The 27,604-nt window shown below is 36.7% G+C and overlaps 1 protein-coding gene across 2 annotated transcripts; it reads left to right on the top strand.

The window, feature by feature from the left end:
* The first annotated feature begins 315 nt into the window (after window positions 1–315).
* On the top strand, window positions 316–26,741 carry RAB1A (RAB1A, member RAS oncogene family). 2 transcript variants are annotated; one of them, XM_065891668.1, is made up of 6 exons: window positions 316–553; window positions 14,644–14,716; window positions 19,105–19,200; window positions 24,091–24,186; window positions 25,543–25,674; window positions 25,926–26,741. In XM_065891668.1, the coding sequence occupies exons 1-6, from the start codon at window positions 531–533 to the stop codon at window positions 26,121–26,123; spliced, it is 618 nt and encodes a 205-aa protein (XP_065747740.1). In that variant the 5' UTR covers window positions 316–530; the 3' UTR covers window positions 26,124–26,741. The 2 variants fall into 2 exon arrangements, with proteins under 2 accessions (XP_065747740.1, XP_065747741.1); XM_065891669.1 differs by lacking the exon at window positions 19,105–19,200 and having other exon boundaries at window positions 339–553.
* Window positions 26,742–27,604: the final 863 nt, after the last annotated feature.

A 27,604-nucleotide genomic window follows, 5' to 3' on the forward strand; every position in this document is an offset into this window, starting at 1 on the left:
CCAGGGCCGCTCGGCCTTAGCCAATCCGCTAGGGGGAGTCCTAGCGAAGTCCTAGCCAGCGAGTCCGAGGGGAGGGGAGCAGGGAGGGGCGGAGCGGGGGGTGTTGGGAGAGGGGGGGAATAGGGCGGGCGACAACCCCTCAAGTACGCGTGCGCCAGAAACGCGGGGCTTGGCGGGAAGCTGAGTCCGGGTCGCGGCGCCGTACCGTCGTTCCTCAGCGCCCGCAGCGACGCTCGCAACTCTCTTTCCCGGCATGCCACGCGGTGCGGCCGCCCTTTGGGCTGTGTAAAGGCCCCTTGGTCTAAGGCTTTCCTATTTCCTGGTTCGCCGGCGGCCATTTTGGGTGGAAGCGATAGCTGAGTGGTGGCGGCTGCTGATTGTGTTCTAAGGGGACGGAGTGGAGGGAAGACGATTGCTCTCTCGGAACAGCGTATCTCATTCCTCTCCCTTCGACTACCCGTGGCGCGGAGAGTCAGGGCGGCGGCTGCAGCAGCAAGGGCGGCGGTGGCGGCGGCGGCAGCTGCAGTGACATGTCCAGCATGAATCCCGAATAGTGAGTGCAGGAGAGCGCCGGTCGGCTGGGTCCGTGGGCCAGCTTGGGAAAGCTTAGAGGGTGCGAGGAGGGCGGAGGCGGGGGCCTCGGCCGGGGTGAGGTGGGGGTAATGGGTCAGGAGAGGTTGGCGGCGGGGAGTCGGGCCCCATTGTCTGACGGAGGAGGGGCGGTCGGGGGGAGGGATCGGGTCGGAGGGGTGAGCCGTCCGGGCCTGGACCCGGTCTGGTTGGAGTCCTGGCCTGAGTGCCAGGCCGGTGCGGAGGAGCAGTCTGGTAAGGGGGTTGGGGTGTCGGGGAGTCGGTGGTGGGGTCGTGGGAAGGGGTAGCTTGTCTTGGAGGCAGTGACTTTTGAAGGAGGGCCTGTTTTTAAGGGGAGGGAGGGGATGGGGTGGGAGAACTCTCCTAGAGGACACTGTTAGACCCTGCGCCCGCGATCTGCGGAGCTGTCAGAGCCGTTGGGGTGGAAACCAGCGTTACTTGCAAATCTTGAGCTTGTTGGCTCTCTCTTCCACCCTCCGCGCCAGGTTGTAGGTAATATGGATGCTTTTCAGGATTGCGTGGGATTTAGGGGAATGGGTAGATGGTGAGAAGAGATTTAAAATTTTTAGTTCTCTTTTAGTTTTTTCCTGGAGTTCTTTACGAACTCAGCGGTCCCATTGCCTTCCCCAAAACCTGGGCATTTGTGAGAATTTTTTATTTTTTTGAGGACACTACAGTCATTTTGCCATGTGTAGGTCAAGGGAAAAACAAAACACCAGCACTAAAACCTAGGGACATCTTTGTGATATTACCAACTAAAAGGAAGACTTTGCTTTCAAGTTGAAAGAGAAACGAATGGGCCCTATGATAGATCTGTAGGGTTTGGATTACCTACTCGAATGCTTGCAGATAGGGAATGAGGTTCCATGACGTGTCATGAAAAGTTAATGTATTTCTTTTTCTTGCTTACTCAGTAAGTCACCACAGCAGATGTGACACACCTGGCACCTTTCCTGGGAACTGGTGTTTACTTTCCTTGGGAAGACTTTCTTGGGTTCTCCTTAATGGCCCTTAAAAACATCCTTGAAATTAAATTAAACATTGAAATTAAGGAATAATTGAAGGAGATTTAATTGGTATTCCTCTATAGTGTCAGAAGGCTTTGAGGAATTTTTTAAAGCAAAGATCAGTATTTGACCTAAATGTTGAATTTATTTGCTGCTTTGGTCAGTTACTGCCAAACATTTCCCCTAAAAGGTCCGCCCATGGGTTTAGCTGACTGTCATGTGTGTGTCACATGGCTCTTGCAAAATGCATTCTGACTTCAAGTTTTGTAATACTGTGGTTTGATGCTGAAATGTCCCTTTTTTTTGTTCTAAATAGAAGCCATAGTATTTTATTAAAATTTTATATACCTTAAGAAGTTGAAGAAAGTGTTCTAATAGTGTCATATTTGCTGTGTTGGCAGTTTTTTATCAAGGGCTCCAAGGACAAAGTTGGTTATGCATAGTTGGGCAGAGTTGAACTTGAGGTCCCTAATTTAGTAGCTCCTGGCAACAGTAAAGTACATGGATTTTCCATTTTATGGAGGTTTGTCTTCTGTTCAGGAGTTTCTTAAATTTGCTACATATATTTAGTACTGTAAATAGATCTTGAAGATTAGTTGGACAGAACCATGACAAATGATTTAGACTCTGAATTTGTTTCTCCTTTTGTAAAATAGGAGTCATCTTTATTCCTATCCGGGTAGTTGTGAGGCTCAAGTATATATAGAACAATTTGGTAAACTGTAAGAGCACTGTAGATGGTGTACATCATTATGTGAGGCATTCCAGTAGTGCTGGGATTTAGGAATATAATCCTTACCTGCAAGGAACTTATAATGGAATATAAAAAATAGATTTTATATATGTTAAATACCAGTACATATGGCAAGTTCCAGATGTGTGGCATGGATTGGAGCCACAAGATTTTAAAAGAAGGTATGGGACTGTGGTTGGCTAGTAGGGTTTAGAAAGACTTTATAGAAAACAAACCAGTAAGGGAGTTACTAGCATTAGATTTGGAGAAGCAGTGGGAGTGAAAAGGATTGTTCAAGAGAGAAGAAGAAAGAAGAATGGTTAATAAATGGCAAGGGTAGTAATTCTTAAGTAAATAGAGTGCCAAACCATTCTTTCTTTTGAGGACTCTAGATTAATGACCTCAACAGAATCAGTCCCAGAAATAATTTGTATATTTTTATGGCCTTGAGTGTGCCTGTACCTGGGTTACTGTATTTATATTCTAGACTGTCTCTTAAGTAAAATAACCTAGGAGTTTGGAAAAATGTTTGGAAAAGCACTAGTGAAAAGTACTAAGGTGAGAGGAGGTGGTATTTTATTACAGAAGGTCACAAAGGCAACCAGCAAGCAGATTTTTTTTTTTTTTTTTTCAAGCAGATTTTTAGAAATCTGAGTTCAGCGGTTTCTTCTTTTTATCTTTAATAAAGTTTGTTACCATCATAAAAGTAGAGAAAAATTGGAAAATAGAGAAAAGAAGGAAATTCTTACAGTTTAATCACCCAAACACAAGTCCATTTGCTTTAAACCTTGTTCTAAACTTTAAAGTCGCATGTTTTTTTCTTAAGTTAAAACTTTTAATGGATGAATGCCTTTCATGATTCCACAGTGTTATCCTAATAGCTAACATTTATGGCCACTTATTATATGCCAGGTACAATATTGTACATTATAATACATGTATATTATAGCGTACACTTTATATACTAACTTGAAATAATAGTATACTAGGTAATGTTTACAGGTGCACCCCCAAATGTTCCTTGTTTTGGTTTATCATCTACTATTTATCTTAATCCTTTTAGAAACTTTCAAAATCTGCTTTATGGGTGCTGCTGAATTTGGTACTGAAGATGTGTTCTTGACAAAAGAAAAAGTTTGGTTCTCTCAGAATGAACAGGATTTTAGATTTATATAGGTTGACATACAATTACCTGATGGTAGCTTTATTACGGAATGCTTTTACTTTATGATCTTTAAGTTGTAAGCTTTTGGTTTGGGAGTGAGGAGAATAAGAAATATGTCAATCAATGATTAAATTTTAAGCTTTTTCTTTTACTACTTTCTACGTTATTTGGCTGATTTGGGAGAAATGATGGCCCTGGGTTATCTTTATGGTAGAAATTAAGGGTAATGACCGACTCACTTGAATTACAAATGCTACAAACAAAAACAAAATGCAACTGAAGTGGAATCTGAGCGGTGGAAAAAGTAGATGGAAAGGATCAGAGCTTTCTTTTTTTTCTGGAGATTTGAGGAAAGATTTTGATTTTCCTGAGCTAGGTGGTAAAGCAGGCAGTGATTATTTCAGCACACTGCTTAAGAAGTACTTAACACTATTCTCATATCAGAAGCATTTTTCCAAATCCATTAGCTTCTAGTAGATTTTTTTTTTAGTGTCAAGAAAATAATTTTGGCCGTTTCATCAAGGAGTGTGTTAAGAATAAAGTAGGTGTACCTATCATGAATATACCAGTTAACTGCGGTAGGAAGAACTATATGTAGTAGTCTCTTTGGATTGGCTAGATCCATCAGTTAATGCAGAAAAAATTTGTTTAAAAAAAAAACTTACCTTGTTTTTAACTTTTTAAAATATCATGGCTTAAGTTTTAGTCAGTCTCTTAAACTTTGTTTTCTGTTATGGTAGACTCAAGGAACATCTGACTTTTTTTTTTTTTTTTTTTTTGTCAGCACTCTGCTTTGAATAAATCTGTCTTTTAACTTAAGGGTTTAAAGGTAAAAAGTTAATCAATTCTGTTATCTGTCTGACAGAGTGTAATTTCATTAATAAGTATATCATTACTGCCTTTTACATAATTTTTAGTTAGAATTTTTTTATTAGAAAAGAAGCAGAAATCAACTAAAAATAGATTTTCTTTTTGTAGGTTGCCTTGATGACTTTTTCGTAGTGTTGGTAATGATTTGAGAAATTCAAAGAAGTTTAAAGAAGAGGTATTCTCACTATTCAGAATATGATTATTTAATGTCCGTAGAGAATCAATGTATGTAATTCTTTGGGTAATGTAAGTTACCAGTAGCTATATAGACTTTCCATCTTAAGAATTTTGTGTGAATGGATGATCTTCAAGGATCACTGAAAGAAACTGAAATTTTGCATTTAAAATTTTCTTCTTCCTTTTCATCATAATTAGGTTGAAGTATAAGATGTTGACGGTTTCTTACATATTCAAGGTTTTTTTTTTTTTTGTCTTAAAGATGGAAGAGCTTCAGAATCAAGTGTTCTCTTGCCGACTGTTTAGTTGACTTTTAAAGAGAATTTTGTTTTCTGAGCAATTTCTTTAATATTTCAGTTTTTATTCTAGAAGCAATCTTAGTGATTTATCTAAGTGATTATGATTAACAAGTGCTAAGCATCTTGCTGGATTCATATCCTATCAGCAGTCCTTTGGCCGTGTGTGTTTCCTCTCCTTGGTAACTTTTGATTGTACATATATGATGGTTTTACTATTTGTAGTTGTAATAGTTAAGTTTCATTTCTGATAGTTAAGAATAGCTTCCTTTTGCTAATGTTACCTACTCTTGTCTCTTTCCTAATATATAAAAACAGGGTTAAATAAAATGCTTTTTAAGATTTTGAGATTTTTAAAGATTTGCTAAAAAATACTTTGAGTGTTTTAAGATGAAGAGAAACCGAAAATGTCCCCCCCACTTTTGTTTTTTAATCTTACAGGGAGAGGGGAACAGTCAGACTATTCCACTGTTTTCTTGTAGAAGGTGGGGCTGAGAAGAGATTGCTTCTTTGATATCTGGAATAGAATTTAGGGAAAAAAACCAAAGTCTTGGCTTTTCTTTGGAACCACCCTGTGATGTTTCAGATTATAAAAGGGTAATGGTGTAATGATATTTTGGGGGAAAAAATAATCCTGAGGCCTTAAGAAACAAGAGAACAAGTGTTTGTTGGTTTGTTTACTGACTTAAACATGTGAAGAAATAGGGTACAAAAGAGAGGTAGGAAATGAAATATTCCTTGGTACTTTTGTGACTGATGGCTCAGTTGGTCAGAACACCCCACTTTATTAAATCCAAGATTGTTGATAGGTTCCAGTTGTTTACTCTGTTCCATGTTTATAGATTCCCAATTCTGACAGGTAGTGTTACCTTTGCTCACAAAGGTGACCACTCTTTGGAAACATTAATTTTAATAATAATAGCTACTATTTAACAAGTGCTTACTCTTTGTGCCAGCTACTTGGCTAGGGTCTTTACCCAGGATATTTTATGCAGTCTGCATCTCAAACTAGTGATCTTTACAAAGGAAATTGAGTGAATTATATAATTGAAGTTTTCTAGGAACAGTGATGGATTTAACTTGTCTGAATGTATTTTCTTTGAATAACAATAGTACTTAAGTGGAATTGTTCTTTGTCCTTGCTACTCTGCCCATAGATGTTTTCCAATAACTTGATTTAGGGCATTTATTCCTTTTTTTTTTTTTTTTTTGCGCGGTACGCGGGCCTCTCACTGTTGTGGCCTCTCCCGTTGCGGAGGACAGGCTCCGGACGCGCAGGCTCAGCGGCCATGGCTCACGGGCCCAGCCGCTCCGCGGCATGTGGGATCTTCCCAGACCGGGGCACGAACCCGTGTCCCCTGCATCGGCAGGCGGACTCTCAACCACTGCGCCACCAGGGAAGCCCGCCCTGAGCCTCTTTATAACGTGATTAGTACTGCCTTAGTTCTGAGTCTCAAGAGTAAACTGTACAGTGCTATGCAGGAGTTGACACGTGTATTCCAGTAAGGGATGTTAGAATATATGTAAGAATATATGTAATATATATATATGCAGGTGGTTTCAATTTTAATGTTTTTCTAACACATTTAATAATTACACATTGATCTCTGACCTTGTCTATTTGAAAAATGTTTTCAATACAGATACTTAAAATCTTCCAGTGAATGTACACACACACACACACACACACACACACATGCACACACAATCTGATTTCCCTGGAAAAAAAAGCTTGGTAAAGAAAATAGCCAACCCTTTCTTTCTCTTTTATCAGTTAGACTGTGCTAGGAGTTGAGGGGGTTTTATTTTTTATTATTTTATATATAATTATAAAACATGGACTTTGCTTCCAGGTGCTTACCAGTTAAGATGACTCAGGCTCAAACAAGCATAATCGATTTAACAGTATTAGCAGAAATTAAATCTTGTGATATTTTTAAAGAGTAAGATGGCATAATAGTGCAAAAGATTTGAAGAAGGGGCCTAGGATTTCTATTATTAACACAAAGTTTTAGTTATATTGCTTTAGCTGGAGAGGAACAGAGCACTGAGGAGGACTTTCCAGAAGCCCTGACACTAGTCTTGGGATAAGGTCAACAAATAACAATTTGAGTTCCCACCACTACTCAGAAATTTTATGTATGTCCATTATTTCCCCTAATAGTATGAAGAAATAGTGTCCTAATTTTACAGCAGTCAGAGCCAGAGAAGAGTTAAATGGCTTGCCCAGGGGCATTCAGAGGAAGCAGTAGAATTGGAATTTTAACTCAAGGGCCTGTGATTTTACAGTCCAAGTATGCTGTTTCCAGTTTAGTGTGTGTGGTTAACTTCTAGGAATTTAAAATTAAGCCAGTTAATTAGGCGACTAGCATTTTTGTGGTCATTTATGTCTAAAATTCGTGATTGGAGAGGCCTTTTAAAAAATGTTAAGAAGGGCTTGTGAGGTATGTAAGGTGAATGGCCCTTTGACTTTCTTCACATCTTGTGTTGGGTTGATATTTAAAGCTTCTCTAGGCTTGAAGTTAATTATCTTATCCATTCTCAGTTTTTCTACCCTCATGACTATTCTTGAATACTTATACTTGGGGCCTTAAAGTCATGGATGTCTTTCTGTGAGAAAAGCAAGTAAAGCAGAGAATGCGTGTCTCTTGCTGGAGAGGCAGGCACATTTGCTGCAGACCGTGTTACTGTTTCATGTGTTGCTAGACTTTGGGAGTTGTGATCATAGCACTTATAACTGTTAGCTGGTAATTTTTACACTTTTACTGTAGATTATACTGGTAAACTCCTGTGATACTTTGTCACCCATCATCTGTACTGAAACTTTGGATAAATAGCTTCAAAGTTTTTGTCTGTAGCTCTTGAGATTTTTCATTAGGTTGCATCCTGATTTGGAGGGAGGAAGGAAAAATAATAATAATTGCCACTTATTGTGCCCCTGTACCAGACACTGTGCTAAGTGCTTTAGAGGCAGTATTTATAATCTTGACCAGAGCCTAATTGGGTGGTAGAGAGTGCTAATTGAACCTTTTTACAGATGAGGAAATAGAGCCTCATGGTGATAGATTAAGTACCTTACCTCAAGATCTTGTAGCTAGTATGTGATGAAGCCTGAATTCAAATACAGTTCTTTCCAGGTCTAAAACCCATGCAGGCTTTGAAAGGTAAGGAGGTATGGACACTTACAGCCCCTCCTTGGTGCGTTTTTCACTAAATATTTGCTGTTATCTACGTGGTAAGACCGTTTACTCTCTTGTCCTCTTGTATGGCTTACTACTTCTTCAGAACAACCAAAGTTTCCCTCATTTTCAGAATTCCAGCTTTGGATTTTTGGAACACTGTTTTAAACAGAGATAAAGTGGAACCTGGAAAATTAATCTATTGTCTCTAAATATTTTTTTTTAATGTAGTTTTAGGGGTCAGTTATGGGGAGAGTTTTTAAAAAATTGCTTGGCTATTTTCTTAAATATGGAGGAAAGACTGTTGCCCTCTCAGATTCTTGGTAATTGTTTATTTGACTAACAGGCTGCTTTTGTCCATAGCTGAAGGTTTATTTAGGTTTTTTTATTAATTTAATCACAAAAGTAATATGTACTCTGTAAAATTCAAATGATATAGAAGCATATGAAGTAACTAAAAGTTCTTACCTCTTTTATCCAGCCTGATGGGCAATTTTGTTGTTGTTGCCACCACACCACATGGCATGTGGGATCTTAGTTCCCTGCCCAGAACCCGCGGCCCCTGCAGTGAAAGTGCAGAATCTTAACCACTGGACCACCAGGGAAGTCCCCTGATGGTCAGTTTTGAATTGTGTTCTGTGGAGCATACTTAAAGTGAGTGAAGAAGAAAAGTAGATGTCAAGCACAATTATTGCAGCTCAAGTTTTATTAATCATTCCATACCCCAAAAACTAATAGACTAGTGTATAGTTTTAAAGTGAATTCAAATTTATTTGGCCACTATATCATAATATCATAACCATGATTTTGTTTTAAATTTGTTATGTGAGCTTAGTTTTAGGGTGTTTTCAAGTATGATTTTATAAAAAGATAAAAGCTAAATGATTCCTATCATGCAGGTGAACTTGTTCTAGGTGAAAGAGAACAAATTTAGGTTCCATTGAACTTTTTAATATAGCAGCCTTTTCTAAGGTATACTTATAGCTGACACTGTGAAATTTGTATTTTGGGGGTACTGTTTGGATAAAAACAACTATATAGTTCGCCACTGTTTACTTTTGTCTTCCTTGGTGTGTTTCCAAAGGGTAGTTGAAACTTGTGTTAATGTCAGTCAACTATCTCTTATATTCATTGACAGGTGAACTATGTCTGGTAATCCAAATTTTGTTTCATAAAAGAAGAAAAAAATGTTTATTCTTATTTAATCCAAAAAGTTGACTTCATATCTTTGTGGCTATATTGGGAATGTGCCAGTGCTGTCTGCTTATAACCTTGACCTACTCTACCTACGTAGATGTCATTTGTGTTCGGACAGGTATGCTGAAAGAACTTGTAAGGTTGTTCAGTCATTGAATAAATCATTGATTAAAAGTTTTTGCTCCCCTCAAATGACTTTTTTTTTTCTGGTTAGAAAAGTAATACAGTCTGACTGCAGACTGTTTTTAAAAAATATAAAGAAAAGATCGAGTGTAATCATACAATTTAGAAGTGTCCATTTTTTCCCCAAATCTTTTGTGTGTACAAATTTTTTTTAACAAAAATGGGTTATACTAGACAAACATAGTCTATAATCTTTTTACATAACAGTATCATGTAGTAGTCTCTTTTGAGATTATAGAATTCCGAGTAGTATTTTAGATTCAGCAACAAGCAGATTCATCTCCTACTTCATATTTTATAGATGTAGTTTGGTAACTTCATTAAAAAGGAAAACATTTTACCTAAATAGAATTTTGAGTCAAAATGGGTTTTGGTAACTTTTTATAAATATTCTTTCATGCTCTCTCAATAGTGATGTTTTTTAAGGTATAGAAAATGTTAATGCTTACATGCAAAAATGGCATGAGTATCACGATTATGTTCAGATCATAAATAATGGAAATAGAGGATCTAGAGTATTGCCGAAGTAGACCAGGAGTAGACTTAAGGAGAAACTGATAGCAAAAATAATTTTTCACTTGCTACCATATTTGACATCCCACCATCCAATTATTAAAAGGTTGAATCTGCCCCTTTCCATCGAGCCTTAATCTATGTCAGTCTTAACTGTCTTACTTTCTCACTGAATTATTTCCACCTTAAATTAATATTCTCAAAACATACTTGTGCCTCAAAAGCAAAGTTTTTATTTTACAGAATCCAGCATGATTTATGATTGTTGACTTAACTCGAGAAAACACAAAATATGTCTCTCATGTTTAAAAAGTATCAGGGGCTAGCTTTTCAACGAGATTGTACCTATTTCACTAATGTCCTCATAGTTTGTTTTTCTAAAACCTTTTTATTTTGAAATAAATTTAGATTTACAGAAGAGTTGCAAAAGTAGTACAGAGAATTCCTGTATACCCTTCACCCAGCTTCCCCTAATATTAACATCTTATATACCATGGTACATTTATCAAAATTAAGATATTAACACTGGTAAACTATGAACTAAACTATAGACTTTTATTCCAATTTCTCCAGTTTTTCCACTAATGTCATTCTTCTGTTCCAGAACCTAATCCAAGATACCATATTGTATTTAATTGTTATGTCATGTTAGCCTCCTTCAGTCTGTGAGTTCCTCAGTCTTATTTTTCATGACCTTGACAGTTTTGAAGAGTTTAGGTACTTTGTAAATTTCCCTCAGTATGCATTCGTCTGATGTTTCCTCATGATTAGACTGGGGTTATGGATTTGGAGAGAAATACCATAGAGGTGAAGCACTCTACTCATTACATCATAATATCAATATGACTTATTGCTGGTGATGTTCACGTTGATCACTTAGTAAAGGTGGCATCTGTCAGGTTTCTCCAGTGTAAAATTACTATTTTTCCCTTTCTACACTCTGTTAGAAACCAGTCGTTAAGAACCCACACTCAGGGGAAGGGAACTAAGCTCCACTTCCTGGAGGGAGGAGTGTTCAAAGAATTTGTGGGCATATGTTAAAACCACTGCAGTAATAAATATTTGGGGGGGACAAATTTTGAGGCCATGCAAAAAATATCCTAAGTCTCCTTGAAGTTTCACCCACTAATTTTAGCATTCATCGGTGGATCTTGCCTGTAGCAGTTAATCTACCAGTGGTTTTCTATTTCTCTCATCCCTTCTACATGCATTAGTTGGAATCCTCATGTAAGGAAGTGTTGTCTCTCCTCTCCTATTTATTTAGTTAATGATTTATACACTTATGGCCTCATGGATATTTATTTTATTCTTTGGGTTATAATCCAGTACATGATTGTTTACTTTGTGGCTCAGATTGTTGCCTTGGCCATTGAGGTTGGCGTCTGTCCTTTTAACATGCCATGTCCCTGTAAATTTTTTTCTCTAGCATTTTGCCCAAAATGTTACTCAAGGATGGCTATAGATATTCTTTAGGTGTTTCTCACAATGAAAGAGACCTGATTAAAAACGCAAAATTAAAATGTTCTCTGATCTCTCAGCACAGTGCTTTGTAAAAGGCACAGTGTTATATTTTGGATGAATAAGTCAGTTTACCTTCACACAGATAGGTATGTTAAACATAAGAGTGGGGAAAAACAGACTCTGGACTACTTATGGGGAGAAAATATGAAGTGTCGTTGTCATAGTAAATTAGACATGAAAAGAACCTGAGGAAATTGTGATTGGGAACAGTGGGTAGGATTTACTAGAACTATCTGATTTAGGTGAGTGGTGATTACAGTTGTACATAAAGATTTCTCAACTGATATAATTCAGTTTTTTCACCTAAGTCAAAATGGTATTGCAGACTGAAAACTTAATCCAAAGTCTTGAGAATAAAAGAAAAATACATTTAAAGTCTTACTATTTGCTAAATTATTCTTGACTCTTTGTACCAAAATTCTGATATTGAGCTTTCTAACTTTAGATTTGTGTATTTCCTATCAACATTTTTACTGTGTTCTGTTTTGTAAATATAGTTACAGAAATGTCTTTAAGTGATCTCAAATATGAATTCTGTTGTACATCCTGTGTATTAATAGTTTAGAAATAAGGTACTATAGGAGTAGGTAATTTAAAACGTTCCAGTGCAGGTAACATGCTGTTGATCACAGTCTCCTGGTGTGTGAACTCAATAAGGCAAGAAGTTTGTTAGTTGATTTTGTTTGCCATTCTCCTCCACGTTTCTTGTGGTGTTAGTGAAGCTGATGGTTTGGGAGAGAACAAAATAGCCTTCTTTGACAAGATTCGTTTTGGAACAGAGTGCTCAACTCTTCATGTTATTTACCATGGCTCTGAGCCTTAAATTATCAGGAACTCATAAATAATGTTTCAAAATAATGCCGCTTGTAAAATTTAAAAAGAATGATAATTGAAAAGTAATTTTTAAAAAAATTGACTACTAATTTCCTTGAAATCATAATGTAACTTGTAGCACAGTTAGGAAGCTTTCATGTTTTTTACAGCCTTATGGTTATTCTGAAAGAGAGAAATTGATCTTTAAGGTAATGAATGATACCACAGGCAGCATATGTGGGCCCAGTGCTGTCTTTTACTGTAAAGGGGTCCAGTACCACTGATTCAGAGGATGTTTATTGAGTGTTTACTGGATGCCTGGCACTGTCCTGAGGGAAACTGGTAAATTCAGGGCATTTGTTGTATCAAAATTTTTGTTAAAAACTAAGTAATTGTAGTAGTATCGGTGGTGTGATTTTTTTTTCTTGCTGACTGAAATGTAAATTCATTGCTAATGTTCAGTGTTCAGCATTCTTAAGAATTCATTTGGTCTAATTAAAGAGAAAGCTATCAGTAGTACTGAAGTGAGTCAGCACAGCAACTGTATTGACTAAAATAAAAGTTGTTTGGTATTAGGTACCAATAATTTATTAAGGGTAAATTTTTATAATCATTATCCCCACTACCCCCTTTTTTCCTTAGGATCTCAACTGGAAAGGATGTTAGTTGTTAAGTTCATCCTATGTTTCAATCAACTCTTCCTAATGACTTATTTAAAAGCTTACTTCCTTCTGTGACCTTTATTTTGCTGCTGACTAGGGCACTTTGGATTTTCAAAAAAATTCTTTCCTTTAGGTATAATTAGGAACAATAAGTGTACTATGGTAATTCGGTAAAACCAGAAAGCTATGTTTTAAGTAATACACATCACTGTATAAACCTAGGTAACAACAGTTGATTAATATTCACAGAGATAATCACTTCTAAACATCTTGCTTACATGTAAATCTGATAATTGTAATCTACACTTCATTTGCAAGTGATACTTGGGGTTCACTTTAAGTACGTAGCATTTTTTTTTTTAAACAAAATCACAAGGAAGAAAATTAAGAATCATGTATATCTTCTGGAAAAAAAATCTGTAAATTCTGGATTTTTTGACATTGCTTTAAAAGAACATACAGAGGGCTTCCCTGGTGGCGCAGTGGTTGAAAGTTCCCCTGCCGATGCAGGGGACACGGGTTCGTGCCCCGGTCCAGGAAGATCCCACATGCCGCGGAGCGGCTGGGCCGTGAGCCATGGCCGCTGAGCCTGCGCGTCTGGGGTCTGTGCTCCGCAACGGGAGAGGCCCGCGTACCCACAAAAAAAAAAAGAAGAACATACAGAATTGGTCAGAGTTGGGAACAATCTATGAGAGATTCCTTTGGAGACCGTTGGCTGACCGTCTGTTGTCTTCAGGTTCATGAAAGAATCCCTGGGAATGTTTTGTTTTGTTTTGTTTTTTAACATCTTTATTGGAGTATAATTGCTTTACAATGGTGTGTTACTTTCTGCTGTATAACAAAGTGAATCAGCTATACATATACATATATCCCCATATCTCCTCCCTCTTGCATCTCCCTCCCACCCTCCCTATCCCACCCCTCTAGGTGGACACAAAGCACCGAGCTGATCTCCCTGTGCTATGCGGCTGCTTCCCACTAGCTATCTGTTTTACATTTGGTAGTGTATATATGTCCGTGCCTGGGAATGGTTTTTTGTTAGGTTTGGCAGTGGTAAAGGTGCATAAACATAGCCTAGCTTTCATTGTTTTCCAAAGAATGCTTTAATACAAGCTTAGAATGTTGGGAAAGTTGTGCATTTACACAGCCTTTGACTTTACTGCATCTCCAGTTTAAGATATTTATAATACAGACTTTCAGAAGTTAAATGATCCATTTTAAAGGGAGAGAATTCCAGGTGGATGCTAGGGAAGGATCATAAAAGCCCTTCGTTGGAGGATTCTTATGAAATAATGACTTTAGATTGGAATTTGAAGGAGAGATACGTTTCATTGGCAAGAACAATGAAAAGTTAACTCCCGGTATTCTAATATTGCAGAAGAGTGGGATTTTTCTAGCATAGGTCTTCGGCCCTCCAAGAATGTATATCACTTATGTTTCCTTTCATTCATTGCTTGGCAGTGGAAGTTCAGCTGATATTAGAGATCACGGGTGGCATTGCCTATCTTATTTTTACATAATTCTGTCATGTTCAGTGATTCATCAAAAGGGCTCCTGCTGTTTGTTGCAGTTTGGTCTTCTGTTAGGCCGTTCGGTCTTCTGTTAGGCCGTTCATGGGCTTTTCAGAAGCTGTAGTCTTCCTCAGTGAGCTGTTATTCTTGGCTATATTTTTGTTGTCGTAGAACTTAAAATACAATATGCTTTTTATTAACGTGATTTTCTTTTTCTCTTTGCAGTGATTATTTATTCAAGTTACTTCTGATCGGCGACTCTGGAGTTGGAAAGTCTTGCCTCCTTCTTAGGTTTGCAGTAAGTTGAAATCAAAATGCTTTTAAAGAAATTAATGCTGTTTATGTTTTCTAGGGAGACAAAAGATTAAACAGTTTTATTCAGAATATTAACTTTTCCAGAATTTATATATTATATATAAAGCCTCCAAGTGTACATCCCCAGTGATATCTAGACTCTTAAATAGAAGAAATGCTGTTGCTCTTCAAAGAAATTCAAGCAAAGTGTAGTTATAAAGTCAGAGTGTCTAATACTCTTCTTGGAGATCAGTGTTTCATTCCAACATAAGTAGTGAGGTAAGGGGAAAATAATAGGTCTGTGTTGAAAGTGACTTGATGGAAGACAAATCTTCAAGTAAAACTTTAGTAGAATAAAAAAAAAAAGCAGGGCCTGGTACAAAATTTTTTTGAAAATGGCATAGTGTTCTATATGCTGAAATTTACAAACTGATAAGTAACTTTCAACCTAATAAATAAAATCTACAGTCTTATTCATAGTCTTATCAGCTGCCTTTAAATTTAGCATGTTTTCCTTCTCACTGTCTAGATCATTGGTTCTTAAGAGTATGGACCAGTGGGGATTATCAAGACCGTCTTGGGGTCCAGGAGATCAAAACTACTTTCCTAATAACACTAAACCATTAGTATTTATTAAGTAAATAATTACTTAGTACTAAGGCAAAAGACATTTGCCTTTTTTCACTCTATTGATCTTTGCTCTGATGATGCAAAAGCAGTGGTGGGTAAAACTGCCGGTGCCTTATTAGCACCATGTTGAAGTAGTGCTAAGCCCCAAATTATACTCACAGTCCTGGTGTTTACCTCTGTTCACTCACAGTGGGGAAAAGCACCATTTTCATTTAAGAGTGTCTTTGATGAAACAGTAAAAATGATTAATTTTTTTCATATTTTTAAAAATTGAGGTATAGTTGATATACAATATTATATGTTTCAGGTGTACAACATAGTGATTCACAGTTTTTAAAGGTTATACTCCATTTATAGTTATTATAAAATATTGGCTCTGTTCCCTGTGTTGTACAATATGTCCTTGTAGCTTTTTATTTTATATAGAGTAGGTTGTACCTCTAAATCCCCTACCCCTATCTTGCTCCTCCCTCTTTCCCTCTCCCCAGTGGTAACCACCAGTTTGTTCTCTATGAACAAACTGTGAGACTGTTTCTTTTTTGTTATAGTCATTAGTTTATTTTTTTTAGATTCCACATGTAAGTGATATCATACAGTACTTGTCTTTGTCTGACTTATTTCAGTTACGATAATACCCTCCAAGTCCATCCATGTTGTTGCAAATGGCAAAATTTTATTGTTTTTTATGTCTGAGTAGTATTCCATTGTATGTATATGTATACACCTTTATTCATTCAATCTGTTGATGGACACTTAGGTTGCTTCTAAAAATGATTAATTAATAAAATCTTGATCCTCGAGTATTCTTTTTTTAAATATTCTGTGTGAAGAAATGAGTTTGCATAAAGTAGTTTTACTGAAGACTGGAGTATGTTGGTTGTCTTAAGGGAAAGAAAAGCACTTGTATAGTTGTTTCCATTTTGAGCTAAACTAGCTGCTTTTTTCATTGAACATTTTTTTATTTTTACTTGAAAGAACAACTAACAAACTGTAATTATGTAGAATTGAGTATTGGGTACACATTTTATTAGATGAACAGACATTATCACTTCAAGGAAAATATCTAACAGCATTTTGCTGCCTGTAATAAATTCAAGCTTTTCAAAGGAAAATTAGAATTTTAGAAAACTTAAAATTCACCACTGCAAGCTTGACAGCATCTCAAATACTTAATATGACTTTTCTGATGATATAAGTGATATTAATGAATTCCATATATATATATATATATATATGTATAAAACTTCACTATATATAATAGTTAAAAAATGAGACCATGGAAGTACCAGAATAAAACCTAGGTGACTCTTTAATCTTGTGTGAAAGTATTTTCTAACACAGAAAAAAAATCAGGAAAGAAAAGATTGTTAAATTTGATTGCATTAAGATTAATGCTGAGCACATAAAAATGTTGGAAAACAAATGGTACTAGGAAAAAAATATATATGAGGAAGGGGTGATATTCTCAATATATAAAGCACACTTACACATTAATAATAAAAGGATGTTTGCCCTGATGGAAATATGAGCAAATACATGAGCGGGCGGTTCACAAAAGGAGAAATACAAATTGCCAATAAATATGAAAAAAATGTTCAATTTTATTTGTATTTAAAGGACTTTAAAATTAGATATTACTTTTATTAAATTGGCAAATATTAAAAATAAATTAAAATTAAGAATAATTCCTAGTATTAAATCAGCAATTCAAAAAAAAATCAGCAATTCTAGGTAGGTGGGAAGAAGCTGGCCTCTCTAGAGGAAAATGGCTATAGCCTGAGGTATTTTTGCTTCAAAGAAAATTCTTTCCAGGATGCCTATTGACCTAAGTCATAGGTTTTCATACTGCCTACACAGTAGAATCACCTAGGATGCATTTTGAAAATACTGATTCTCACACCCCTGAAGTAGAGACAAGCTGCGAAAGGTGTGATAAATGTATAAGCTTTGGGAGTACAGAGGGAAGAATCTCTTAACTGTTGGCTGAATAGTTGGGCAATGTTTGGACAGTCAGTATTATTGCCTGAGCTCAGAATTGAAAAATGAATAAAAATTGTCATGTGACCCAGGGACTGGGGAGTAGGGGGATAAAGCTTGGGAGTGGGGAAAAGGAGATACTGAGAATTTGGACAGTAGGAAGGGCATGTGCAATGGTTCAGAGGCACACAAGTGAGGGTCATTTAGGGGTTTATAAGAATTCTAACAGCATTTGTAAGTATTTCTAACAAAGTAAGTGGCATGTACGAGTGCTGAATGAATGTTTATTGCATTCATTTTGTTCTCTATCCACTTTCTATAGTACCTGATGCTTATTAGACAAGTAAAAAATTTGAATTTAATGATGAGCATTTTGTCAAATTGCAGTCAATGCTTCAAGAGTATCCTTTTATCCAGTGATTCTGTGTATGCATTAATGTGAATATATGTGGAGGATAAGTCAGCATAGCTACCTCTAGCCACTTGGAACTCTCTTTGATCACATTTTATTCTTTAGTGATCTTTGTTTCAGTCTCATGTACACATCAGGTTCAGCATTATCAAGACTTCCCCACACTGGCTTCATTTAATCCTTTTTCCCTTTCTCTTTGTTGGGAGTGCCACAAATGCAGATCCCAAATGTGTCATTTTCCCCTTATATACTTCAATATGTATTTCTAAGAACTGGACATTTTCCTATAAAATACATTTTATTTTAATATTATTTTATAGGATGTTATAGTTGGTTTGATTCACGATTCAAAACATGGTTCACACAGACTCATAGACATAGACAGTTGTTGCCAAGGGGAGGGGAGGATGGGGTGGGATGGAGTGGGAGTTTGGGGTTAGCAAACGGAAACAATTATATATAGAATGGAAAAACAACAACGTCCTACTGTATAGCACAGGGAACTATATTCAGTTTCCTGTGATAAACCATAATGGAGAAGAATAAAAAAAGAATTTGTATATACGTATAATTGAATCACTTTGCTGAACAGCAGAAATTAACACAACATTGTAAATCAGCTATACTTCAATTTAAAAAAAAGGTGTAATCTAAAAAGTTTAAAAGTTTATTGTTCACATAAAAACTTGTACACAAATGTTCACAGCAGCATTGTTCATAATAGCCAAAATGTAGAAACCACCCAAATGTCCACGAACTGATGAATGGATAAACAAAATGTGGTATATCCATACAGGGTACTATTTTTCAGCCATGAAAAGGAATGAAGCCATTAATTTTGGAATTAAATAGTGCTGATGGTTGCACGACCTTCTGAATATACTAAAAACCACTGAATTGTACATTTTAAAAGGGTGAATTTCATGTATGTGAGTTATATCTGTTTAAAAAGTCGCAACTAAGAAATAAAATTGACTTCTAAAAAATTTCAGGAGAGTGACATGATCATAGCTTTGTGGTGAATAAGTGGATGGGGAGGAGCAAGAGTTCCACTGATTAGAAAATTAGAAAAATCTTTCATAATCATTGAAAATATAAAACCTTTCTCTATGTGATGTATGTAAAGAATTTGCCAAGAGATGTTTGGAAAAATTAAAGAATAGCTATTGAAAAAAAATGTTTTAAGAAGAAACCATTGTTAAATAGCACTTTGTCTTCAGAACATGAACAGAGTGCAGGAGAGGATGGAGTGGCTGTTCTCAACATGTTATGCCTTATAAACTTTATCAGCTTTGTAGATAAAAATTAACTTTATATTTTCTTATTTACTCTGTTGAACATTCATTTTAATTGTTAGCTTTCCTTCCCTTCAGGATGATACATATACAGAAAGCTATATCAGCACAATTGGTGTGGATTTCAAAATAAGAACTATAGAGTTAGATGGGAAAACAATCAAACTTCAAATAGTAAGTAATTTTTGGACTAGAAATTTTTGTGGAAATTATTTTGGTAAATTTAGAGTGTATTTGTTACTAATATGTTAACAAAATTAAAGTATCTTAAGAATCATTCCTCTAATGACAGTGGTAGAATAAGAATTGTTTAGATTAAAAATGATATGATGGGCTTCCCTGGTGGCACAGTGGTTTAGAGTCCGTCTGCCGATGCAGGGGACACAGGTTCGTGCCCCGGTCTGGGAAGATCCCACATGCCACGGAGCGACTGGGCCCGTGAGCCATGGCCTCTGAGCCTGCGCGTCCGGAGCCTGTGCTCCGCAACGGGAGAAGCCACGGCAGTGAGAGGCCTGCGTACCGCAAAAAAAAAAAAAAAAAAAAAAATGATATGATTACCTTCCTCATTGAATTTTCTATTCATAAAGCAGAGAAATACATGTTTTTAAGTCAAACTTGGTCCTAGTTCTTTTTCTTGTGCTTTTATCAGTGTGGTCTAAGGGGTCTAAGTTGAGGTTTACCTTGTCTTATAGCAGAAGTATATTGAGCAATTTTCGTATGTCTTTTATTGTGCTGAATACTATGGAACATTCGAAGAAACCTAGGAGAGGTTCTTCATATGTGGTTTAGTTGAAGAGTATTTATTAGATAGTATGTACCAACTTTGTAGAAAAGTAGAATTTCATTGGAAGGGAACTTAGCTTTTCTTACATATTTTACAGCTCAGAAGATGGATGCTAAGAGATTCAGTGACTTGCCTACAGTTACTAGCAGAACCAAGTAACCCATAGCTCTCTGTTTTCAATATTTTGTGTCTCTGTGCTGTCCTCACTCCCTTATCCATCCTTATATCCTCAACCCTGAATTAGAAGTAGGCAGTTGTAGTAGAAACTTAATATGGGTCTGGCTACTACCAGTGTGGACATACCTATGGTCATAAAAAAAAAAATCTCTGGGTATCTTTTAGAGTTGGCTGTTAGTATGAGGTAACATAGAAAACAAGTGACTGTTCTTTATATAGAATTGATAACACCCTGAACTGGAAGGAGTTCTGAATTTGGAGTCAGAAAACTTGGATTTGTTGTCTTCATTCTGCTATTTATTAGAGAGTCATGGGTTTAACTTCATTTTTTTTCCTGAGACTCAGTTTCTTACCTCTAAAATGAGTGTGATAATGCTTGATTTACTAACTAATAAGGTAGTTGTGAGAACCAAATCTATAGCTCTGTGTATGTGTGTATGATAATGTATGTGAAAGCCCTTTGTAAACTTTTAGGCAATATACAATTGTTACTGATGATGCAACACACCCAGACAAGTGGATATTTGATAGGTTATTATTTTTTTTCTTTGTTCTCTTATGTGACTCTGATAAGGAAAAGAAAGGTACATTACAAAAGAATTGTGGATTTTGATACAAGTGACCAACACCCTTGATATCCCAAATTAGGACTTGCAAGGATGTAGTTATCAGAGATACCTTGAAATACTTTCAACCAATGAACAGAGTATCTTCCATATTGATTTTTCCCATTATATGCAGAGTGCCAGCTTGGCACCATAAAGAATATTTCAGAAAGAAGCACCCAAGCCTGTAACTACTGATGGGAAATGACTGTGTTATGTGTGATCATTGGTCTTCATAACATTTGGGTATATATTTGTGAAACACTTATATATTGCTACTTCCTCTGGCTGGAAGGGATCTTATAGGTCACTCACTCAGTCTTCTTTCATCTTCAGTAGGAATTTCCTTTCCCTATCTGGTGCCTTTTTTGAACATTTCTGAGAAGCTCACCATTTTTCAAAGCAGCTAGTTCCATTTATAAATAACCTCTTAGTTATTAATTCTTTATTTTGAGCCAAAGCCAGTTTCCTTTAACTTCTGTCTCTTACTGCTCAGCCTTTTGTAGCTGCCTGATAGAGATTAATTTCTTTTCTATTGGCAGCCTGCCATTTAGATTGATCTTACCACACCTTCTACCTCTGAAGTCGGTCATTCCCTTCTGGAAGCATGTTTTCAGAACCTTTTACAATTTGGGTTTGGGTTGCTCTTACATTTTATACGTGTCATTTATTAAAATATTCCTAAAATCAAGTACAAAGATATAATCCAGCCTGTGTGACTACATGGGGTAAATTCTCTATTGATTCGGACTCTGAATTTTTTTTCTCTCACACTTCAGGGACTCATGCCATTTTCTCTTCATTGGCCCATTCAAGGACATAAAAAGAAAACCTGTGTTTACTACATTTGCTGCCTCAGTAACCATTTTACCTACTAGTTTGGATCTTAAAGTTTTTGATTGGTTTTTTTGTTTGATTTTTTAAGTCTTATATTTTGTGACTAGGGCATTAAAAATCTTAATGCAGGATTTTACTTTTAACCCTGTTACATTTCATCTTGCCTGGTTTGAATTACCCTTCCAAGTTTTCTGGATCTTTCAAAATGATTGGGTTTATCTATATTTTAATTATCTTTTCTGCTTTTCCTGTTCAAGTGTGCCATCTGCGTCTTTATCAGAGTTGGTGATTACAGAACATTCAGCAGTGCGGGGCATGTACAGAGTGTAGTCCTATACCATGAAAGGCCTCTTTCTGTGATGGTTTATTCATTTTCGAAGCTTTATGGAAATGCATACGTTACACAGACATTCAGGTAGATTCAAGGTTGCAGGGATGAATGAAACACAGCCCCATAGGAGGAGATCCCATTTCAGTGGGAGAGACAAACATGGGAAAATCAGTTACCCTGTGATTATGAGGGGTAATGAGGATTATGTACATAAAGGGTGATCAATTACAGAGGAAGGTATTGTTAGGATATAGAGTCAGCAGAGTTTTCAGAGTGGCAAGGAGACCTCAGAAGTTTTGCTCTTTGGATGCCATTGCTTAGTCAGCTACAATTCTTTGTTAACATTTATTCAGAAACATTTTCTTCCTGTTGTTGTGCTATCTTTGTTAAAGGGGTTGGTGGGCAGAGAAGAGAAGGGAACTAACATTTTACTGAGCAGCATCTACAATCAGGCGTTGTGCTAGGCATTTTACAAGCATTAGTTCATTTAAACTTAGCAGTTCTATAAAGTGAGCGGTATCTGGGATTTATAGACGAAGAAACTGTTAGGTGACTCTCCCTAGAGTTAAATATCCCGGAAGCTAAAGAAGATGTTTTGAAGTCACGTTGGCTTGGCTCCAGAGGTCGTGATTCTCCAAGGATATCCTGAAAGACTTGAGGCTCCTTACTGATACAGTAGATCTAGATAGTCTCCTGACTCTCATAGGCTAGTACTTTGGACGAAAAAGGTAATGTAGCTATGGTGGCTTTTGTTTGTTTTAAGTTAACAGTTGTTAACATACTACCTTATTTGCTTCATTATTACTTCTCCCCGCCCTCCCCCCTCAGTATGTTAAATTACAGATACGGTACTTTACTCCAGAAATACTAATTATGCATCTCTATTTTACTATGTAACCACCATTATTACATTTAACAAAACTGACACTAATGCCTTAATGTTATCTAATATCCAGTTTGTATTTAAATTTCCCCAAAATTAAAGCTTATTTTTAACAGCTCTATGTTGGCTAGGTCTTAGAAAAGGAAGTGATTTCACTGAGTGCTCCTGAACTTTTTTTTTTTTTGCCATCTAGGACTAGTGGGGATCAATGTCAAGTTCACAGATATATTCCAAAACTTTACAATTCCTTCCCACTAAAGGCTGTTGCATCTTAATCTCCACTTGTCTTAGGCTTTAAGTCCACTTTTTGTTTTTGTTTCCTTAATGGTAACCATTAAGTAACCATTCTGTTATTTCCCCATCAATCAAGATGTTATCTTTTACTGGTATTTTTTAGTGGGGCAGGTAGCTTTTCTAAACAATTTTTTTTAAGAAAAGGACATTGTCTAGGAGCAATTTAAACAAAATTCTCATTGCCCTCGTTAAACTTGTGGCTTTAAAAATCTGTTTCTTGATTTTTTTTTTTTTTTTTTTTTGTCTGCATTGGGTCTTCATTGCTGCGCGCGGGCTCTCTCTAGTTGTTGCGAGCAGAGGCTACTCTTCGTTGAGGTGCGGTGGCTTCTCTTACTGCGGAGCACGGGCTCTAGGTGCACGGGCTCAGTAGTTGTGGCGCATGGGCTTAGTTGCTCTGTGGCATATGGGATCTTCCCGGACCAGGACTCGAATCTGTGTCACCGGCATTGGCAGGTGGATTCTTAACCACTGTGCCACCAGGGAGTCCCTTGGTATTTTTAATAGTTTTTTTTTAACCCAGAACTTTAATGTAGCAATGTTATTTGTTTCCAGTGTTGGAGCCTGAATGAAGTGTGGTAACGTGCTCTTAAAATGAATTTTATAAAAGTATTTGGAATCATGTTACCTACATGGTTTTCCCTGGGATTAAAATAATTGTTCCAGAGATGGCTAAAGTGCTGTCTTGACGGGTGGTTATCTGCATTAGGTCCTGTCAGCGCTTTCCATGATGATCAATTGTGCCAGCAAGTAATTCTGTCTTATGTGTGAGAGTTGTACTGTGTTACAGGGGTGTTAGTAGACCAGTAGCTTTCCTAAAACCAAGTCAGCCTGTCTTTGCATTCATACTAGCCTGGCACAATGCTAAAGGCTGTAGAGAATATGAAAAGTATGACAGTTTCTGATCTCAAAGAGCTTATAATTATAGTACTGGTAGCATTACTGCAAGCTAAATTAGATACTACCTTCTTTTCTGAACCTTCGGGTATTTGGCAGTTACCCTGCAATTTAGTAGTGTGAGCACAGAGAGCTAATGCTTCTATATCAAATCCTGGTAATCCACAACTATGTAAACTAAACTGTTCTCCCTCCTCCCTCCTTTTCCCCAACTCTGTTTTAATGGAATTGTTTGGATTTCTTGATTGTTTTATAACAGTGGGACACAGCAGGCCAAGAAAGATTTAGAACAATCACCTCCAGTTATTACAGAGGAGCCCATGGCATCATAGTTGTGTATGATGTTACAGATCAGGTAAGCTCCAGGAAAAATTGTGTTATACTGACAAAGTAGTAAGTTACTATTTGATAAATAGCAGACTATTTTACTTTACATATAAGCCATTAGTATCATTTATATGGCAGAAAACTTTGTCCACCCCTAAGGAAGGACATAAAAAACGTTTTAAACCAATGTTATTTTTTAAGGACAGGTACATTGTTATTTTTCTCCCCTACATCATTTGAACACCTAATGAATGGGTCAACCAAAATTTCCTAATATTTTCCTTTAGTAAATAGGAAATTTAGTAATTGGTTTTACATTTGCTTTCAAGGGACCCAAGTTATATTTATTATCAACTAAATAACTGATCATTTTGTCAAGAGTGTGTAGGGAACTGGGATTGTTTGGCTTATACTGTGTTTTGGGTGCCAAGTGTTAACAGGAATTTGCCTGGTAATTAGACCCGTCGGAATTGCCAAAAGTAAGATTAGAGGCTTCTGCCTGTGGAGTATGTGGTTCAGAAATAGGATGAACTTTGAGGAAGATTTTAAGAGGAGAGTGAGTAGCTAAAGGTGAGCTGTTGAAAGAAGGTAGGGGGATGTGGAGGTACTGTGAAGAATGTGGTCTGAGGGCCGTAATTGTTCTTTTGATCAGAAAGTTAGAAAATTTCAGGGTCCTTTTATTTTGCCCATCAAAGAAAAGAATGAAAGATGAACTTTGAAAATTAGAATATATAATTCTTGTAGGAGATGTTAAATCTCACCTCAACTATGAAATCATAGCTAATTAGGAGATAGCTAGAATTACAGACTAGATTCAGCACCATTAGGAGTATTGGGTGAGTGATATCAACATGAGGAAAAAAATGTTGCTAGTTTTAAAAATCTCAAGTAATGACTTGTAATATTTAAAAATGGAAAATTTCCTCCCTTAAATATGACTATGGAAAAGAAAACAAGCATCTTTACTTTGGACCTGTTTATTTAATGATTTTTGACATCTCTGGTAGTTCACATTTAGTAGGCTTATTCATAAACCAAAATTTTGTCACGTTTCAAAAACCAGGTTTTGTAGTGCATATAAATGGCATACTCCAAAACAATTCGATTTGCCTGAGCTGTAGTTTAATGCTGAGCTGTATTTCCCTCTCAGATAAGGCATTTTCATCCTCAAGCCTTAAAATTCTGTTTTCTTATTCATGTACGTATGTATCATTTTAATATGTCAGTTCACTTCTTTCCCAGCATTAAGAGTTCTTTTTTTGTAGCTAGATTGTCTCACTAGCTCGTCTTAGGTCAGGAGAGATGCGTCTGTTTATCACTTGCTTCATTAGAACAGTTGTGTCCAGAACTATATTATCATTCTTTAAAATGTCTATCTTTTTAGGAGTCCTTCAATAATGTTAAACAGTGGCTGCAGGAAATAGACCGTTATGCCAGTGAAAACGTCAACAAGTTGTTGGTAGGGAACAAATGTGATCTGACCACAAAGAAAGTAGTAGACTACACAACAGCAAAGGTATGTTTAAAGTTTGATCTTCAAACTGAATTGGAAGGTGCTGAATTTGAATTATATATGGGTATGGAGTCACACAATGGCCGCAACCGCCTTATAAAAATACATGCGCCAGAATACTTTGACAGTAATAATTTGTGCAGTGTCTGCTTGGATTCAGTAAACTTAGTCCTTCATCAATCCCCATTTCAGATGATGAAATGCACTAAGTGAAAAAGATTTTTCAATTAATTGTGCCTTATATATTCTCTTAGGAATTTGCTGATTCCCTTGGAATTCCATTTTTGGAAACCAGTGCTAAGAATGCAACGAATGTAGAACAGTCTTTCATGACAATGGCAGCTGAGATTAAAAAGCGAATGGGTCCTGGAGCAACAGCTGGTGGTGCAGAGAAGTCCAATGTTAAAATTCAGAGCACTCCGGTCAAGCAGTCAGGTGGAGGTTGCTGCTAAAATTTGCCTCCGTCCTTTTCTCACAGCAATGAATTTGCAATCTGAACCCAAGTGAAAAAAAAACAAAATTGCCTGAATTGTACTGTATGTAGCTGCACTACAACAGATTCTTACCGTCTCCACAAAGGTCAGAGATTGTAAATGGTCAATACTGACTTTTTTTTTATTCCCTTGACTCAAGACAGCTAACTTCATTTTCAGAACTGTTTTAAACCTTTGTGTGCTGGTTTATAAAATAATGTGTGTAATCCTTGTTGCTTTCCTGATACCAGACTGTTTCCCGTGGTTGGTTAGAATATATTTTGTTTTGATGTTTATATTGGCATGTTTAGATGTCAGGTTTAGTCTTCTGAAGATGAAGTTCAGCCATTTTGTATCAAACAGCACAACCAGTGTCTGTCACTTTCCATGCATAAAGTTTAGTGAGATGTTATATGTAAGATCTGATTTGCTAGTTCTTCCTCGTAGAGTTATAAACGGAAAGATTACACTATCTGATTAATAGTTTCTTCATACTCTGCATATAATTTGTGGCTGCAGAATATTGTAATTTGTTGCACACTATGTAACAAAACAACTGAAGATATGTTTAATAAATATTGTACTTATTGGAAGTAATATCAAATGTATGGTGATAAGTATTGTTTTAATTCTTATGGCTAAAGGGAAATAGAGCCTTGCATTATACTCAAAACAGCCATTTGTGTGTGCAACCAGGGCATTGTAGACCTATCTTAGAGCAGCATCCAATATGCTTTCCAGATAATATAACTAATAAATGACCTAGGGAGGCTTCCGTGCTGCATAGGGATTTAATCAAGTTTAGTGGTTCAGGGAGATGTATGCTAATCTAGCCTGTTATCTCTGATCCTTCTCTAAAACCATTTGAAATGGCTTCATTGATCAACATTTTTTAATTCTGTGGTAGAGGTGGAAAGCAGCACACCTTTCCTAAGTGGCAGATGATTAGACTAACGTGTGCTAATGTTGTTTCTTCCATGCTTGGAGTCAGATGTCAGCTCTTATCCTTCACAGCTGTGTAGGCTGGAGGAGCGTTAAAGCATTGAAGTAGAACGCAGGAAATTTACTCTTCGCCCTAATTTTAGAAATTATATCCCTTAAAATTAGCTGAAAACAGGAATGCTGGGTGGGAATGATAAATGAGAGAAATATATTTATTTCAGTCGAATTTTGCACACGTGAAAATTTTGTTAACTAGGACCTTAAAGATCCTAGGGTTGGTTTTTATTGTGGGGAACAAAAATCTTTTGCTAATAACACTGGCATTTTAAGGTGATAGAAGTCAAAGAAAGATTGTTTCCTTGGGGTTGAACTAGCAGCCAAAACATTCTTTACTTAGGGGCTTGGGATGTGGCTGTTGGCAACGCATTTCATGGTGGGGTCTTTAATTCAATGGTAAAATTTAAGCTAAAACAAGCCAAAAATTATAGGTTTCTTTATTTTCACTAAACAGGCAATTG

This window comes from Phocoena phocoena, chromosome 14, assembly GCF_963924675.1.
Source record: "Phocoena phocoena chromosome 14, mPhoPho1.1, whole genome shotgun sequence".
In the NCBI taxonomy this organism is placed as follows: Eukaryota; Metazoa; Chordata; class Mammalia; order Artiodactyla; family Phocoenidae; genus Phocoena; species Phocoena phocoena.